Source organism: Protopterus annectens, chromosome 3.part0 (genome assembly GCF_019279795.1).
Source record: "Protopterus annectens isolate FY-2018-M chromosome 3.part0, PAN1.0, whole genome shotgun sequence".
NCBI lineage: Eukaryota > Metazoa > Chordata > Ceratodontiformes > Protopteridae > Protopterus > Protopterus annectens.
In genome coordinates, this window is record NC_056731.1 from 1,129,148,244 (window position 1) to 1,129,164,446 (window position 16,203).

The 16,203-nt window shown below is 41.8% G+C and overlaps 1 protein-coding gene across 1 annotated transcript in view; it reads right to left on the minus strand.

Annotated features, from left to right (window-relative positions):
- Positions 1-16,203, minus strand: part of RIOK3 (RIO kinase 3) — a gene marked incomplete in the record, with an annotated part of 1,226,621 nt that overhangs the window by 88,079 nt on the left and 1,122,339 nt on the right. The window contains 3 exon segments of the mRNA XM_044065363.1: positions 6,211-6,318; positions 6,762-6,851; positions 6,952-7,032. Of these exon segments, the coding sequence (XP_043921298.1) occupies positions 6,211-6,318; positions 6,762-6,851; positions 6,952-7,032 (279 nt within the window).

The following is a 16,203-nucleotide window of genomic DNA, read 5'->3' on the forward strand; positions in this document are numbered from 1 at the left end:
AGATTTAATTGGTAGGTCAAAGCTGTGTCCCACAGTGCCATGGCTAATCTGCAAAGGGGGTATGAGTGTGTGCCCCCTTGCTTGTTTATAGAACACATGACTGTGGTGTTGTCCGTCTTTATCAGTAGCTGTCCTGGATGAAGTAAGTCCTTGAAGGCTGTTAGGGCATTTTGAACAGCTAGCATCTCTTTCTGGTTGATATATAGATACATTTGATTTGGTGCCCATATGCCCTGAACGGCTCTTCCTGCCATGTGGGCCCACCAGGCATAATCTGATGCGTCTGTTAAGGTTTGGCTGGCAGGGGGTAGAGTGAAGGGCCGTCCCCTGTTTTGGTGACAGGCCTTTGCCCACCACAGAAACTCCTGTTGCAGGCAGGGGATGATTGGAATCATTGCTTCCAGACCGTGTGAATGTTGACTCCATAAACTTTTTAGTTACCACTGAAGTTTCCTCATATGAAGTCTTGCATATGGAATTAGTAGGATGCAGGATGCCATGAAGCCCAGAGCCTGCAGAATTTGTCTTGCAGTAGACTGGGTTTTTGTTGCCATCAGTTTGAAGCAAGTAGTCAGTTGCCTTTGTTTGTCTGGCGTGAGGTAAGCCATCTGGGCAGTTGTATGCAAGCTTGCACCCAGGAATTTTATCTTTTGAGAGGGTACCAGTTGTGATTTATTTTCGTTTATTGTGTACCCTAGGCATGCTAGAAGCCTTTTCACAAATGCCAGGTGTCGTAGAAGAGTGTCCTTGTTCTCTGCTAGAAAGAGACAGTGGTCTTCTTTGTCTGCAAAATGCAATTACTGGTGCCAGGCACTTTGTGAAGACCCTGGGCGCAGCAGATAAGCCAAAGGGCAGTGCAGAGAATTGGTAATGCATTAAGCCAGCCTTGAATCTGAGGTATCTTCTGCACAACTGTCTTATTGGGACATGCAGGTATGCCTCAAGTCTAAAGTCACCAGCCAGGCATTCTTGCCCAGAATGTGCAGAAGCTGTTGCAAAACGAGCATTTTGAATTTTGGAATGTCCACGTATGTGTTCAAAATCGATAAATCAAGAATTGGCCGCCAGGCCTTGTCCTTGAGTAAAAACCTTGTCCTTTTTCCTGTTCTGGTACTGTCTGAATGGCCCCCATATCCATGAGGGACATAACCTGTTTGAGCCTCTGCCCATTGTTTTTTTGGCAGGTCTGGCCAACAATTTGTGATTGGCAGAGTGTGGAAATGGAATCTGTATCCCTATGATATGATGTTCAGTACCCACCTGTCCTGGGTTATTAACTGCCAATTTTGAGCAAAAAGTGCTAATTTTCCCCCTATGGGTGCTGCCAAAAGATAAGTGCTTGATGTAGGCAGAGGGAAGTCATTGGGATTGCCTTCTGTAGGTATGCACCTTATCTCCTCCAGATTTGGAGGTGGAGGCACCCCATTGCTTTGACCCGTACGAGTCTTGAGCCTGGTACCTGGAACCCTTAGGGCATCTGGATTTGCCCCTTTGAGCTCTGTCTGACACAGGAAAGGACCAATTTTTTGTAGGCCAGTGTCTACTGAATCTAGGTGGCTGCACTTGTAAGAAATCTTTAACAGTTTGCATGGACTTAGCTTTGTCTTCAATTTTCTTTAAAACCTCATCTGCCTTAATACCAAACAGAGAATCATGCTGTAAAGGTGCATCTAGCAGTTTAGCTTTAACATGATCAGGCAAATTTTGCTCCTTTAACCAGGCATGCCTCCTAATCACAGATCCAGTAAATGCGGCCCTGCAGGACGCCTCTAAAGAATCAAAACCACATTGCAAAGTATGCTTTTCAACTTGTTCAGCTGCATGCAATAATTCCTGCAATTCCTTATTTTCTGCACATTCTGAAATCAACATCATTTTCTGTTTCAGCAATCCCATAACATGCTGTTGGTACTTAAGCATATGAAATTGACAGTTTAAGGCCCTGATTGCCAAGGTTGCAGATGTATAAACCTTTTTTCCCCATATGTCCAGTGCCCTCGAATCTCTGTCTGAGGGGGTAAGGTTTTTTGCTGTTGAGGCCTTAACTCCCTTTGGGCCCTGTGAAATAGTTTCAGGATCAGCAGCAGGGTTTCTAAATAAAAGTTTATGAGAGTCAGGGACCTTGTAATACCTGTCAGGCTTAACGGGAGCCGGAGGTAAAGAATCAGGGGTCAGACTCCGAAAAAACATCATCCACAATGTCTAACACAGGGGAAATGGCTAAAGGCTTGTGCTGAGGGAGAAGGAGGAAATCCCTGAGCCTCTTTTTTGATTGAGAAGTCTTGACTCTCCCAGTGAAAATGCTCCCTCAAAGTATGCAAAGTTTCTCCAAATGAATAATCCTCAGGAGTAGATGCAGATGGAATAGACTCTTCAGCATCAGAATCCTCATAGGGAGGTAAAGATAATTCCTGATCAGAAGAGGAATCAGAAGAAATAGAAACTTGATCTGAAGATTCATAGTCAGTGTCTTGCCTAGGCCTCTTATCTGGAGGGGGATGGGTACCCCTGATCAAGGTAATAAGACCTTCAGCCATTTTGGGCATCTATTTTTTAGGCATAGAGGTCTGTGCACGTGGCTCAGGCGTCATTTCTTTAATTTTAGAAGGTGTCTTTGCCTTTGGTTTTGCAGCTTTCGTCGGTTTGATATAAAAATGTTGAGGTCTGAATACACCCTCAGAAGCCGGTGCCTGCTCAGCGGCTCCAGACCCATCCGAGGGAGATACATCCGTCGGTCCAATACCTTGAGTATCTTGCAGCATGCCGGACTCCACATGGGTGTCAGTAGAGGCCTGCAACCCGAAGGTAGCGGGTATCAGAGGCTGCGAAAGTGCCTCAATGAGTACCGGCGAACAGGCGACTGGCTTAGGAGAAGCTTCGTCATCGGTTTTGGATCTCGACTGCCTTTCTCTATACTTTTCTTTGCGTTTTTTATGTACTCCGGTAGTCGGACTGCTATCCGACATCTCTGGGTAGTTAAATCTGTTTCCAAAATACTTAGATGCAAAAATATACTGACGCTTAATACTGCGTTGGTTAAATCTAGCAAAAAACCGACAGCCAGGCACGTTGTGATCAGGGCCTAGGCAAGGAATACAGTATAAACGGAAATCCTTATGAGGTATTTGCTTCCCACAAGTAATACAATTATTAACTTTTTCTGACATTGGTATAAAGCAAGAAAAAAGTTTCCTCAACGGGGTACTTAGCTTTAGTGAAGACTTCGGTTCTGAAACTCAAATGCGAATATTTCAGTAGTCGGCCGACCGGCACTTGCGAAATGCTTCTGCTTCAGGCATCGCGCAGCAAGAAAGACTAAAGAAAATTACGTTGGCATGTTTTATACCCCTGACGACCTGACGTCATGGAAGAGAAGACAGCAACCGACGCAGGACCCAAGACTTTGGAATTCAGGCCGACTGAGGGCAACCTGCCAGCAGATTACCCAAATGTAATAACTGCAACAGTGAAACACGAAGAACATGTGGAGGGGAAGTCCAAGCCAGCTAAGGGTATGGAGAGCTTTACAGCGATGGGTAAAGGAGGCTGAATTAGTAGCAAACTTGGCAATTTTGCTGTAGCAGCTTTCAGGTTTTTTTTTTTTTTTTTTTTTTTACTGAGGATTGTAAATTAGTTAGAATTAGTGCTCCATAGAGTAGGGAGAGCAGAAGGTAGGTTTTGGCTACAGTATGTGTTGTGGGGGTGCTCAGAAAATGATTGTTTCTGTATAGCATGCCTAGTTTTCTTGACACTACTTTGGATGTGGAGATCAAATTTATTGTTTCTGTATAGCATGCCTAGTTTTCTTGACACTATTTTGGATGTGGAGGTCAAATTTAAGATCATCTATTATGACACTTAATAGTTTTGTATGGTGGACCAACTCAATTTCAGTGCCATGTGCCAAAAAGATTTTGCAAGATGCTTTGTTAGGGGTGTGTCTTTTTGGGGTAAAGAGGAGGAGTTTGTTTTTTTTTTTTTTGGGAGGGTTGAGGAAGAGTTGAGCCATTGTAAGCCAGGTTTCAATGGAGATGACAGCTTGTCGAGTGATTTCTGGGAGGTGAGTTAAGGTGTTTGAAGAGAAGATGATGGTAGAGTCATCTGTGTATTGAATCAAGGTGCTTCACAAGAAGATGAATATTCTGATAAAAATACTGAACAGTAGAGGGCCAAGGATGGATCCTTGTGGGACTCCTGTGGAAGTGGGAAGATATACAGAGATGGATCCTTGCCATTTTATAGCCTGTTGCCAGTTGGCAAGGTAGCTAGATAACCACTGAACAGACGGGGATGTTACACCCAAGGTGGAAAGCTGATTGAGCAGTTTACTGTGACAGACCGTGTCAAAAGCTTTTGATAGATCTAGAAATACTGCAGCTACAAATTTTTTAGAGTTGCAAGCTTTACTGACAGTGTCTGCAAATGATAGTAATGCAGTAGAGGTGCTGTGGTCTGGCTGAAAAACATGTTGCATATTTGAGATTAGTGTATTTTGTAAGAGACTGTGGAGAAATTGTTGATGGAATCATCTTTCAAGGATTTTAGAAAGGGGAGACAGGATGGCTAGGAGACAGAAATTTGTAATGTCAGTGGAATTACCTCCTTTATGTAACGGAGTAATGTGTGCCATTTTCCACAAGTTGGGGACACAGGATTCTGATATTGATCTATTAATAAGAATGCTGATTGGGTATGCTATTGCATCTGCAGCTAGATTTAAGTACTCTGGGGGAAGGTTGTCAGCTGAGGAGGAACAAAGTTTTAGTTTACATAAAATATTTTTATGAGAGTTACAGAAACTGGTTGAAAGGTAAAGTGGGTGGTACAGTTTGCATGTGCATTGGAGAGGTTGCAGATAGTTTAGTTTTGTAGTAGGGTCTAAGGCAGGGGAAGTTGGCTGTGTGGAAGGGGGTGTGTTAGGTGACTTTGAGGTTAAGTTGGATATGCATACTATGAAGTATGTATAGAAACAGGTAGCTGTTTGAAGAAGGGGAATGTCTGGGTATGGGCTGGCATTCTTTTTTGTACATGGGTTGATGAGAGAGGATATGGAGGACCAGAATTTTTATGGTTGTTTTTATGGCTATTTTGCAGCAGAGTACAATACTTTTTATCACTATTAACTTGTTTGTTGACTTGGTTTCTTAGCTGTCTGAATAGTTGCCAATTTTTACTCTTTTGCCAGTTAATCCATGTGTTGTCTCAGTCCTTCATAAGGAGTTTGCATTGGTGGTGAGCCATGGGGTATGACTATTTTTAATTAATTTTGTATGCTGTGGGGATAAGGTGTTAAGAATATTTAGAAATGCTGCTTCTATTCGGATGCATCATTTAAGTGGAGTCTTTTTAGGATGGACAATTTAACTGCCTTCAGAGATTTAATGAAAGACTCCTTGGAGAATATGGAGATATTATGGGTAGTTTTGAGCTTATGTTACTTTGTTAGTTGTGTAATATTCCTGTGGGTATAAGCTGGCAGGTGATCACTTAGTGTATCGGGGAGGGCAACTGAGGAGGTAAAATTAGATGGGTTGGGAATCAGAATCCAATCCAGGGTAGATTGCTGTGAGTTATTTGTTACCGTATCTGGTTGTTGTATTAACAAGTTGAGTGAATCCAAAGAGGTTCATGCTGCTGATCACTGAATTTGCGGATAAAGACTGACAGTCAATGTTCACATCACCCAAGAGGATACTTTCATTTGTGATTGTACCCATTATCCAAGATAGTAGTAGATACACTCTTGTCTGGTCTGCAGCATTATGAAAGTATATTGTCAATGAGTGTGCATTCCCCAACCACCAAGCTGCCCAACAATGTAAGAGATTTCAGAGAAAATGGCTGAAGTCAAGAGGAAGGAAGGTTAATTCTCAATCTTTTATCCTTTGAGGAGAGGCCACAGTATTAGATCTGGAGATACCAGTCAACTCTGGAGATTAGATTCTTCAAATGTAACCAGCAAAGTACTACCCATCGAACATTATTCAAAAAATAAATATGAAGGAGTACACATGTATCATAACAGTGCAAAATATAGGTACTACTTCAGTTGCACATAAAAACAAACTGAGAAAAGACAGCAAATGTAATGTATACAAGCAAGTTTTAAGTCCTGTGACAGTGAGACTGAAGAAAAAAAACTGAAGATAACAATGCAAGCTAAAGGTAACTAACACCAAGCATCACCATAACATACTGAAATGTTCTCACCTCAGCTATAAAGTCCACTTCATTATCTGCTGTGATGTTCAAGTTTGATACAGCATTGAAAAGTTCTCTTTCATTCAGCGTTTCCATCACACCTGACTTCTGAAAAAACTATGGTTAAAACAAACTAGTTAGCCTGTTTTGTGTACAGAATGGATAAGAAGAGATGTCATTCTCACTCCTTTACTTATTATTCATGAAACAATATCTTAAAGCTAAAAGCAAGAACAACAAATTCCATAATTACTGAATATGCAGTACATTAAAACATGTTGTAAAAATTATACAATGGGCCACATAATTATGACAATAAAATACCTATAACTAGTTGTACAACCTTCTTTTTGCATAAGCATAAAAAAAATCATATTCAAAATATATTATGCTAAACGGATTATAAGACCTGAAATCGATGGCAACTCTCAAACATCTAGGTCATATCAACCAGGATATGGCAAATTCACTCAGCAAGTTTTCATACCAGACATATTCATTTACATTAGCAAATGAAATACAGAGATCTAGAAATGTTTTAGAAAGAAATGCAGCCGTACCTGTGAGACATTTGTGCAGTCCCTGAACAAGAACTGCAATCCGTAAGGGTGTGTTGGCTCAACAGACTGACTCACATCAATTAGCCAAACCTAATATATGACAAAATGTACAATGGAAAAACATGTTGCTTCATAAGTTGTTCATGCTATTAAATCGACTGCAAAGTGAGTAGTTGTTACTTAAACTTACTTTTCCATCATGCCATAGCAAGTTGTATTCACTTAAATCAGCATGGACAAGGTTGCACTCGTGATACAGCTGTTGCATCATCTGTGAAGAAAAGGATTGCACATGCTGAAATAGTCTGACCTGTTTTAGGAGCATCAAGGTAGTGACTACTGACATTTTTAACATGTACATGGCAGATGCATGTTGATTATCATGGAAGGCTAAGAACTTTAGGTCAAAAATTGAGCAAACGCAGGACTGTATTATAAAAGTAAAACAGGGGCTGTACTAATGAGGATCACTGTTTACTGCTCAAAATACTAGGGCTAATGTTAGCAGAACATGCATCTCATGCAACCCCCCACTTATATACAACATTAGCATATCCAACTGTGATAACAGCTCAAGTAAAAAGTGAAGACTACTGTGATTAGTGTAAGAGAGAGGGCATGTACAGTCTCAGTAAAATAAGGCTAAAAGTAAACATCTACCCTGCAAACTGAAAAATGTTGTAAAGAACATAAAGCTGTAATGAACAATTTATTAACATCACGCTAAGAGGTGCTTATGATAGCTTATTAAAACCCCCAAATGGTCCTCATGGGGACTACCATACTGATGCGACTCTGCTTCAGTCTCACTATCCTGTACTCACAGCACAGTTTCTGTGCCCATAACGTGACAAAGTCTAGATTTAACAAAAACATTTCTTCTTCCCATTTAGCTGCAATAAGTTCATAGGCATATACTCGGTTAAAGGCCACTAGAGCTTTTTAAGCCTAGCCACACATACCAATTTCTGTCCAGTTCTGGTACTCCTGCTAAGAGTAAGTAGGGGCTTGGGAGATGAAACATTTACAAGCAGTAGCCTCGGAGATGAGCCATTTACAGGCTGCCTCTGTCCATTAGAGGCATAGTTGCCAAACCAGGGATGATTGTCTTTTTCCCCACCCAATTAACCAAGTTACACTTGACTTGAGCTAGACAGGCTCTCTGGTCACATGTATGGGGAGCCTACTCCAGGGAAGGAGTAGTCTCTGGGATATGCAACTGTCTCTCCAGCAGGTCCTATTTATATCACAGACAAAGTTTAAGTCTTTAGAATGGGTACTTCTGTTGCTGTTTGTTTTGCGTACATGCACAGGGTTCATCAGGGTGGGGTCCGACAAAGCCTGTATGTCAGGCATAGATCTCTCCTCAGCAGAATGTAGGAGACAGAACCCAGGGATAGGACCTTGAGGTGCATGTTACTTATGCCCTGTATTAAGTGACGAACCTCTGTGGACATTCCAATTGCTGGATATGCCTAGTATATACCAAAGGGGGAATTATACTCAATGAAGGGTCTTATATAAGTTGCGCAATACAGAATGATTTCCTCATGACTGTAGACACAGCCTACAGCTGGCAGTCACTAGTGTCTTAGATTGTTTCTGAAAGTAGAGTCAGCGTTTCTTTTTAACTCCATCACTCTGATGTGTGCTACAAAAAGCTGTTTACTATCATTTTACAGCCCATTTTCATTTTCAACAGGTGAAGAGCAAGGATTAAGTATTCAAGATCATATCCCTTGAATTCTACATGCTCCTCCACACTCTTTGGTGTGAAAAGTGTCAGTCCATCCTAGCACCACTCCATATTCATCAATAACCAGCAGCCATCACTTAGAAAGGCTAATAAGACAAATGAGGGTTCACTGCAGTTCTTCACACTGTTCTTAACTACCTATAGTTACTGCATATAAAGACATTTCAAATTGACTATTTTTAGAAAACCGCTTCACTTTAGCTGCTACTGACTACTTTACAGACATTTACTGAGCTCAGCAAGCTGCAGATTCAGGAAATAAAAATATTGGCTGTGACTAACAGTGAAAACCATAGAAAATGTACTGCCTAATTTTCCATCATGTAAGACAAATTATTTTCTGAAATAATGTGAGATCTAAACGGGATTAACAGTTGAATGTTCATGATCTATAGCAGTGATCTAAATGGGATTAACAGTTGAATGTTCATGATCTATAGCAGTGGAAAAGAGTTACTAGAAAGAAAACAGAAGTTATGTACATACCATACTGATGGATCTTTGTAATAAATTTCCTCACTTTGCAACACTTGGAAAGGCTTGCCGAAGGTGCTCCTTTATTCGCATTTTTTTTTAAACCTCTCAGCTGCTTGAGCTCCTTCCCTTATTCCAACAATTCATCTTAGCCTCTGCTTTTACCAAATCGAGTTTGGCAACTACGGATAAAGTTATAATCTAAACACCCCTATGGAAAGACCTTACCCTTCAGATAAGCGACTGAGGAAAGGATGCCATGGTAAAGTGTATCTATGTAACAGTTTTTGTAAACACCTTTGGAGCTGTAAACAGCACAAATGGTAATGCAGAGAACTGATAATGTGACCCATAACATTTGAGTAGACCTCAACTCTGTGGCAATAGGTATGTGATAATAAGCATATTTGTTTTTGTCTGGAGTTGCCATAAAATCTAAAAGAGGAATGAGAGGTGACATACTCTGTAACGTCAATATCTTGGAACTATGGCACTTTCACAAACAATTTGTGAAATGATAGGTTGAGTGCTGGTCTCCAAGAAGGTTTCTTCTTTGACACCAGAAAAATTCTGGAATAAAATCTTCTTTGGTTTTGAGGAACTGGTTCTATAACCCCTAAGGAAAGCATAGGACAGAGAATCTAAGGAAAACATTCAGTCTGATTAATAGGATGGGGGGATTCCCTGAAAAGGTGGTATGTCTGTCCAGTGCCATTTGTAACCTTCTTGAGCTACTGTCAAAATCCATTTGTTTGAAATAATCTGTTGCCAAAGAGGAAGACTAAAAACCAGAAGGGGAAGAGGCAAAGGAGGAGGGAGAGATAGGATGTTGGCACAGCCATTCTGAGGTAGAGGCCTGTTCCCTTACTCTCAAAAGATCCTTACTTTTTGTTGCATCCCTCCTACCATGCTCGCTGGAACCTTGCTGGGATTCCTCATTTTGCTTTTTTAAAAAAGAACCACTTTGAAGATTTGGAAAAAGGGGACTAAAAAAAACCCCAGTAATTCCTTGGATCAGTTTGCCTCTTTCATCAAACGGTGAGTACCCAACTAGCAAATGGACCAAACAAAACCTCATTACCCAAAGAATTCAAAAGCTCAGCATTTACATCTTTAGAAAACTTCTGATTACGCTCCCAAGCAAAATGTCTCATCACAGTAGCAGTAGTTGTAGCCCTGGACAAGCAGTCAGTACAATCATTCCTTAAACTTTTCTGCTGTATTACACTCCGAAGGTGGGTCCTTTCTGAACCCTGTTATTGCTACTCTTAAGTGTGTAAAATAGCAGAAAAGTTCCTCAAACAGTCCACACAAGTTAAAATGTACCTCAACATATGACCCTGGTAGCTCAGGATTCTGCAGGCTAGAGTTTAAGAAAAAAATTATCTTTCCAAACCTGTCAAAAGTGCTACCATCCTTGTCTAAAGGGGAAAGGATTAGCACCAACCAGAACTTTGTTATCAGCTGTAAAAGAAACAGAAATAGCTGCTGGGTCACAGTACACGGAGGAACTTTTTAAATCTTTTTAGGGACCAAATTAACTTATCAGGATTACTGAAGGCAGAATCAAAACCATCATCCAAGGCTGCCATAGTAGGAAGAACAGGTGTAGTATATAGCGTATCTGCTTGTAACATAGTGTCTCCTTAAGGGGGAGAAACATCCATTTCCTCACATTATTCATCATGGAAGCAGTGTCAGAAAAAGAAAACTCTATAGGGGAAACTGAGGAAACACTCTCCTTAGAATCAGAGTCAGGTACTTGTGTGGAAAATGAAGAAGAAATCCTGTCAAAGGCATTATCAAAATTGTCTGATAAACATCCTCATAATTTTTGGAATTAAGAATCATGTTTAAATGTTCTTGCTTTTCCACAGGATTCAAAACCTGAAATAAACTCTTAGCTAAGGTAAGTCATTTATCTTTATTAACAGACATACTGTCTTTACATGAAATATGTCTAACCTTTTGCTTCTTTTTTTTTTTTTAAAGGGACATCCTTAGGAGGACACTGACTGAAGGATGGCCCTTCAAATAGAACTCCTACTGTATCCAACCTGGGAAGAACCTCCTGGAGAAACTCTCATAGGAGATGGTTCTCTCATGCCCAGTGTGGACACTTGAACAGCCATAGAAGACATGGCTAATTCACAGCCCATGGCAGCAGAAGTATCTACACCAGAGGGTCCCAGCAAATCCAGTGAGTTGTCCGAGGAGCAAGCTGTGGCTACTTCAGTCACACCCACCAATGGCTGAGGTACAGACTGACCCGGTGGTGCAGCCAAGGGATCTTTATTTTTTTCTTTTTAGGAACAGGAGGAGGAGGAACCACAGGGCCAGTAAGGATGTTCATGACCCTGCTGAGAAAGAAACCTGTTTGCCAGTAAGTGTTGATGGAATGAGTTGGCTGGAAGGTAAGTTGTCACTCTAGTGACAACTTGCAGTACATACACTTATACTTCTCACCACAGTCCCCCAAAATATCACAAAATTAAATGCTCAAGCAGTACATGCTATTCCCCCACAGTTCATAAGTCCCTTTTCATAGAAAGTGTCTCTGAATAAGCTGTCACAAAATGTACAAAAGCATCAAAATATACTTGCAGTCCCTTTAAACATGGTTTCTTCATTCCATTCATAAAAAGTACAAAAGCAGCACATTTTTCCTCAAAAAATGTCCCAGACTTAATTAGTCCCAGCTACTAAAAATAATTCCTCTAATAAGATGTTTCTCCAAAAATGTCAACACAATAAATTGTATTAAAAAGTCCTGGTTCCAATTCCGGTCAAAGATATAAAGAAAATAATTTCTGTGTGGAAGGGATCCCAAAAGAGAATTTATCTGCCAAAAATGGAAGACTGGAGCCAGTCACTGAGCCTGTGAAACAAAGAGGCACTCTCTCAAGGGCAACAAGAAAATACTGAAAAAAAAACTGCCACCCAGGCTGCTTTTTTCTCCCTGTGGATCTCAAGACACTGGGCACATTGCGTGGAGTGGAGCAACAGAATTTTGAAGACTAGATGGGCATTATATCCTGGGGGTCAGATGCTACTGCAGTACTGAGAATGATGAACATCCATCATTATAGTAAATGCATAATTACTTTATGTGATCTAGTTCTTGCACTGCAATGCTTGGACCAACTCCATAACACTACAGCTTGGATGGCATCATGACAGGATAGCAGGAAGAACTGTGGCTTCTAAGGAAGCTCTCACATTGAGGTTATGATGAGTTTGTAGTGTTTTGTGAAGGTATGCACAGAAGTTCAAGAGGTAACTGCACATACAGAATCTAATGAAAGAATTCTAAAATAAGTTGCTGAAACAGCAAATGATCTTCTGGTGTGTGTTTCTGGTTTACCTGGAAGTTTTTTTTTCTTTACTATAATAGTAAAGTACAGTTCTGTACACTTACCATAAATGTAGATATTCCAGTGTATTCACTGTTGCAGTCATTACATTCGGGTAATCTGCTGGCAGGCTGCCCTCAGTCGGCCTGATTAACAAAGTATTGGGTCCTGCATCGGTTGCTGCCCCTTCTTCCATGACGTCAGGTCATCAGGGATATCAGTTTTTCTTGCCCTAGATGTCAGGTGCCCCCCTAATGGGGAGCAAATAAAACATAAAAACACAAAGGTATACCTCCAACAAAAAACAAATACACCAAAAAGGCTTTTAAGCATAGTAAAGGAAAGTAGGGGTATAGCCAGAAGAAATTGGGGGCTGGAGGGAGGGTAACCAGGACTGCAACAGTGAATACACTCGAACATCTACATTTATGGTAAGTGTATACAACTGTACTATGTTCTTCGTGTTTCACTGTTGCAGTCATTACATTTGGGTAGATTCCCAAAGCTATGGTTGGAAGGAGGAGTTTATATAACATTAGGGCCAGCTATAAGGCCCTGCAAGACAGCAGTGGCAAAGCCAGCTCTGGATTTAGAGAAAAGTGGCAAATGATAATGCTTGGTGAAAGTATGTATAAAACTCCAGGTAGCAGCTTCTAGGATGTCCCTGGTAGGAACACCCCTGAGAAAGGCTGCAGAAGTAGATGCAGCCCTGGTGGAGTGAGATCTCATCCCCTGGGGGACAGGTTTTCCATGATGCTTATAGCAGAAATTAATGCAATGGCTTATCCATTTAGAAATGGTTTGTTTTGAAATAGCCTTCCCCTCTGCCCCTGTGGCAAATGCTACCAGCAGTTCAGATTTTCTTCGAGGTTTAGTCCTGTCCAAGTAGAATCTAAGTTGCCTGTGCACATCCAAGGAATGCAGAATCTGTTCCCCTTTGTTCTCTGGATTGGGAAAGAAGGTTGGCAAATGAATGGACTGATTAAGAGCCACATTGGATACCACCTTGGACATGGACGGACGGATTGGCCCTGAGTGACACCCTGTCCGCATGAAAGATGATGAAAGGCTCCACTGCCATAAGGGCCTGTAATTCAGATATCCTTCTAGCTGAAGTGATTGCTAAAAGGAAGGCTGTTTTCCAAGAAAGAAATTTTAAGTCTGCAGTAGCAGCTGGCTCGAAAGGAGGTAGAGTGCGTTTCTCCAATACAAAGTTAAGGTCCCAGGCAGGGGTTGGAGCTCTCTTGGGTGGTCTCAAGTTTTTTGACCCTCTGAGGTCCTGCTTGAGCAGAGGATGAGAGAAGAGGGGAGGGTCCTGTGTTATAATGAGCTGAAATGGCTGAGGTGTGGATTTTAATGGGGGAAAAAGACAGGCCCTTGTGAAGCATCTCAGTTAAGTATTGCAAAATCTGAGGTAAATTGGGCGCTGCTGTGCTCATCCCTTGAGACTGGTTCCAGGCACAGAATCTTTTCCATTTGTCAGCATAAGATTTTCTAGTACTAGGTCTCCTTACCTCCAAGATGACATCCATCATAGGTTTGCTGAGGGATGATAAGGGTGAATTTAAGTGATTAGCCAGACTGCAAGGTTCAATGTTGGAAGCTGAGGGTGCAGAATTTGGTTCCCCTGCTGAGACAGCAGGGAAGTGGTCTAAGGCAGGTGCCATGGAGATAACTGTGACACACTGCACAGGAGGGGGTACCAGTGTTGGCGTGGCCAATCTGGAGCAATCCTGATCATCCTTGGGTTGTCCTGTTTGACTTTTAGTAGAACTTTGGAGAGCAGAGGCAGTGGGGAAAGGCGTAGACTGATAGGTTTTCCCAGCTGAAGGACAGAGCATCCACGTTCTAGGCTTGTTTGTGAGGAGTCCTTGTGCAAAACTTGTTCAACTGGTAGTTCTGGGGGGAGGCAAATAGATCTATGTCTGGGCTCCCCCAGCTGGTTGTCAACATGTTGAAAATCCTTGGTTCCAGTTTCCACTCATGTGGGTCCATGAGGTTTCTGCTTAATCCATCTGCCAGCATATTTAATTTTCCTGGCAGGAATTGAGCTTATAGGTGCACTTGGTAGCTCAAGGCTGTGCTCCACAATGCCATGGCTAGTCTGCAGAAGGGGTAGGAATGTGTACCCCCTGCTTGTTTATGTACCACATAACCGTGGTGTTGTCCGTCTTTACCCTTAGTTGTCCTGGAAGAATGTAGTCCTTGAAGGCTGTCAGAGCATTCTGTACAGCTAACATTTCTTTTTGATTGAAATGTAGGTGCATTTGACTTGGGTTCCATTTGCTCTGAATGCACTTCCCTGCCAGGTGAGCCCCCCATGCATAGTCTAATGCATCTGTAGTTAGGGTTTGAGCGGCAGGGGGTAGTGTGAATGGTAGTCCCTTGTTTTGGTGGCAGGCCTCTACCCACCAGAGGAACTCCAGGCGTAGGCAAGGAATGATAGGAATCATTGTTTCCAGGCTGCGAGAATGATGACTCCATAGACTTTTTAGATACCACTGTAGTTTCCTCATATGCAGTCTTGCATATGGAATTAGAAGAATGCAGGAGGCCATGAACCGCAAGGCTTGCAGATACGGTTTTTGTGGCCACTTGTTTGAAATAGGTTACCAAATGAATTTGCTTTTCTGGCGTGAGGTAAGCCATCGAGGCAGTTGTATTCAAGCTCGCTCCCAGGAATGTAATTGGGTACCAGTTGAGATTTCTTTTAATTTATGGTGTACCCCAGACAAGTTAAAACCCTTTTTACAAAATGCCAGATGATTCAAAAGTATGTCCTGGCTTTCTGCCTGAATTAGACAATCGTCCAGGTATGGGTACATTTGAATACTTCTTTGCCTGCAAAATGCAATAACTGGAGCCAAGCACTTTTTGAATACCCTGGGCGCAGTAGACAAGCCAAAGGGCAGTGCAGAGAACTGATGATGTGTGTAGCCTGCTTTGAAGCGTAGGTATCTTCTGCAAGATTCCCTGATTGGGATGTGCAGGTATGCTTCTCTTAAATCTAGTGTTGCCAACCAGGCTTCTTTGCCTAGCATAGGAAGTAATTGGTGAAGAGTCAGCATCCTGAATTTTGGAATCTCCAGAAAGTTGTTTAGAGTAGACAGGTCCAGGACTGGATGCAATGATTTGTCTTTTCTGGGTACCAGAAAAAGTCTGGAGTAGAAACCTTGTCCCTTTTCCTCTTCTGGTACCAGCTGAATAGCTCCCATGCTTAAGAAAGTACTTGTTTTTGAGCCTCTGCCCACTGATTTGGGGGCAGGTCTGGCCACCCATTTGGTGTTGGCAACGTGTGGAAATGAAATCTGTATCCCTGGGACACTATATTTAAAACCCATTTGTCCTGGGTTATGAGTTCCCAGTTCTTTGCATGAAGAGCAATCTTTCCCCCCAAAGGGGAGGTCAAAAAATAAGTGCTTGGGAATTTTAAAAGGAAGTCATTGAGCCTCTTTACCATAGGGGGTTGTCTTATTATTTCCAGATTTGGAAGTGGAGGCCCCCACTGCTTGGTTCTGAGAGTCCCCTGGGACTGAAACCTGGGTTTTTTGCTGTCTGGGTTTGGCTTGAGAAGACCTGGAAAGGACCAATTCTTAGTAGGCCAGTGCCTACTAAATCTAGGAGGTTGCACTTGTAAAAAATTTTTTAACAGTTTGCATAGGTTTAAGCTTTATCTTCCACCTTTTTAAGAACTTTTTCAGCCTTGTTGCCAAACAGGCGGTCCTGATTTAAAGGAGCATCCAACAATTTGCTTTAACATGATCAGGCAAAGATTGCTCTTTAAGCCAAGCATGCCTTCTAAGCACAGACCCAGTAACAGCAGCCCTGCAACAGGCCTCTAAAGAATCAAAACCACATT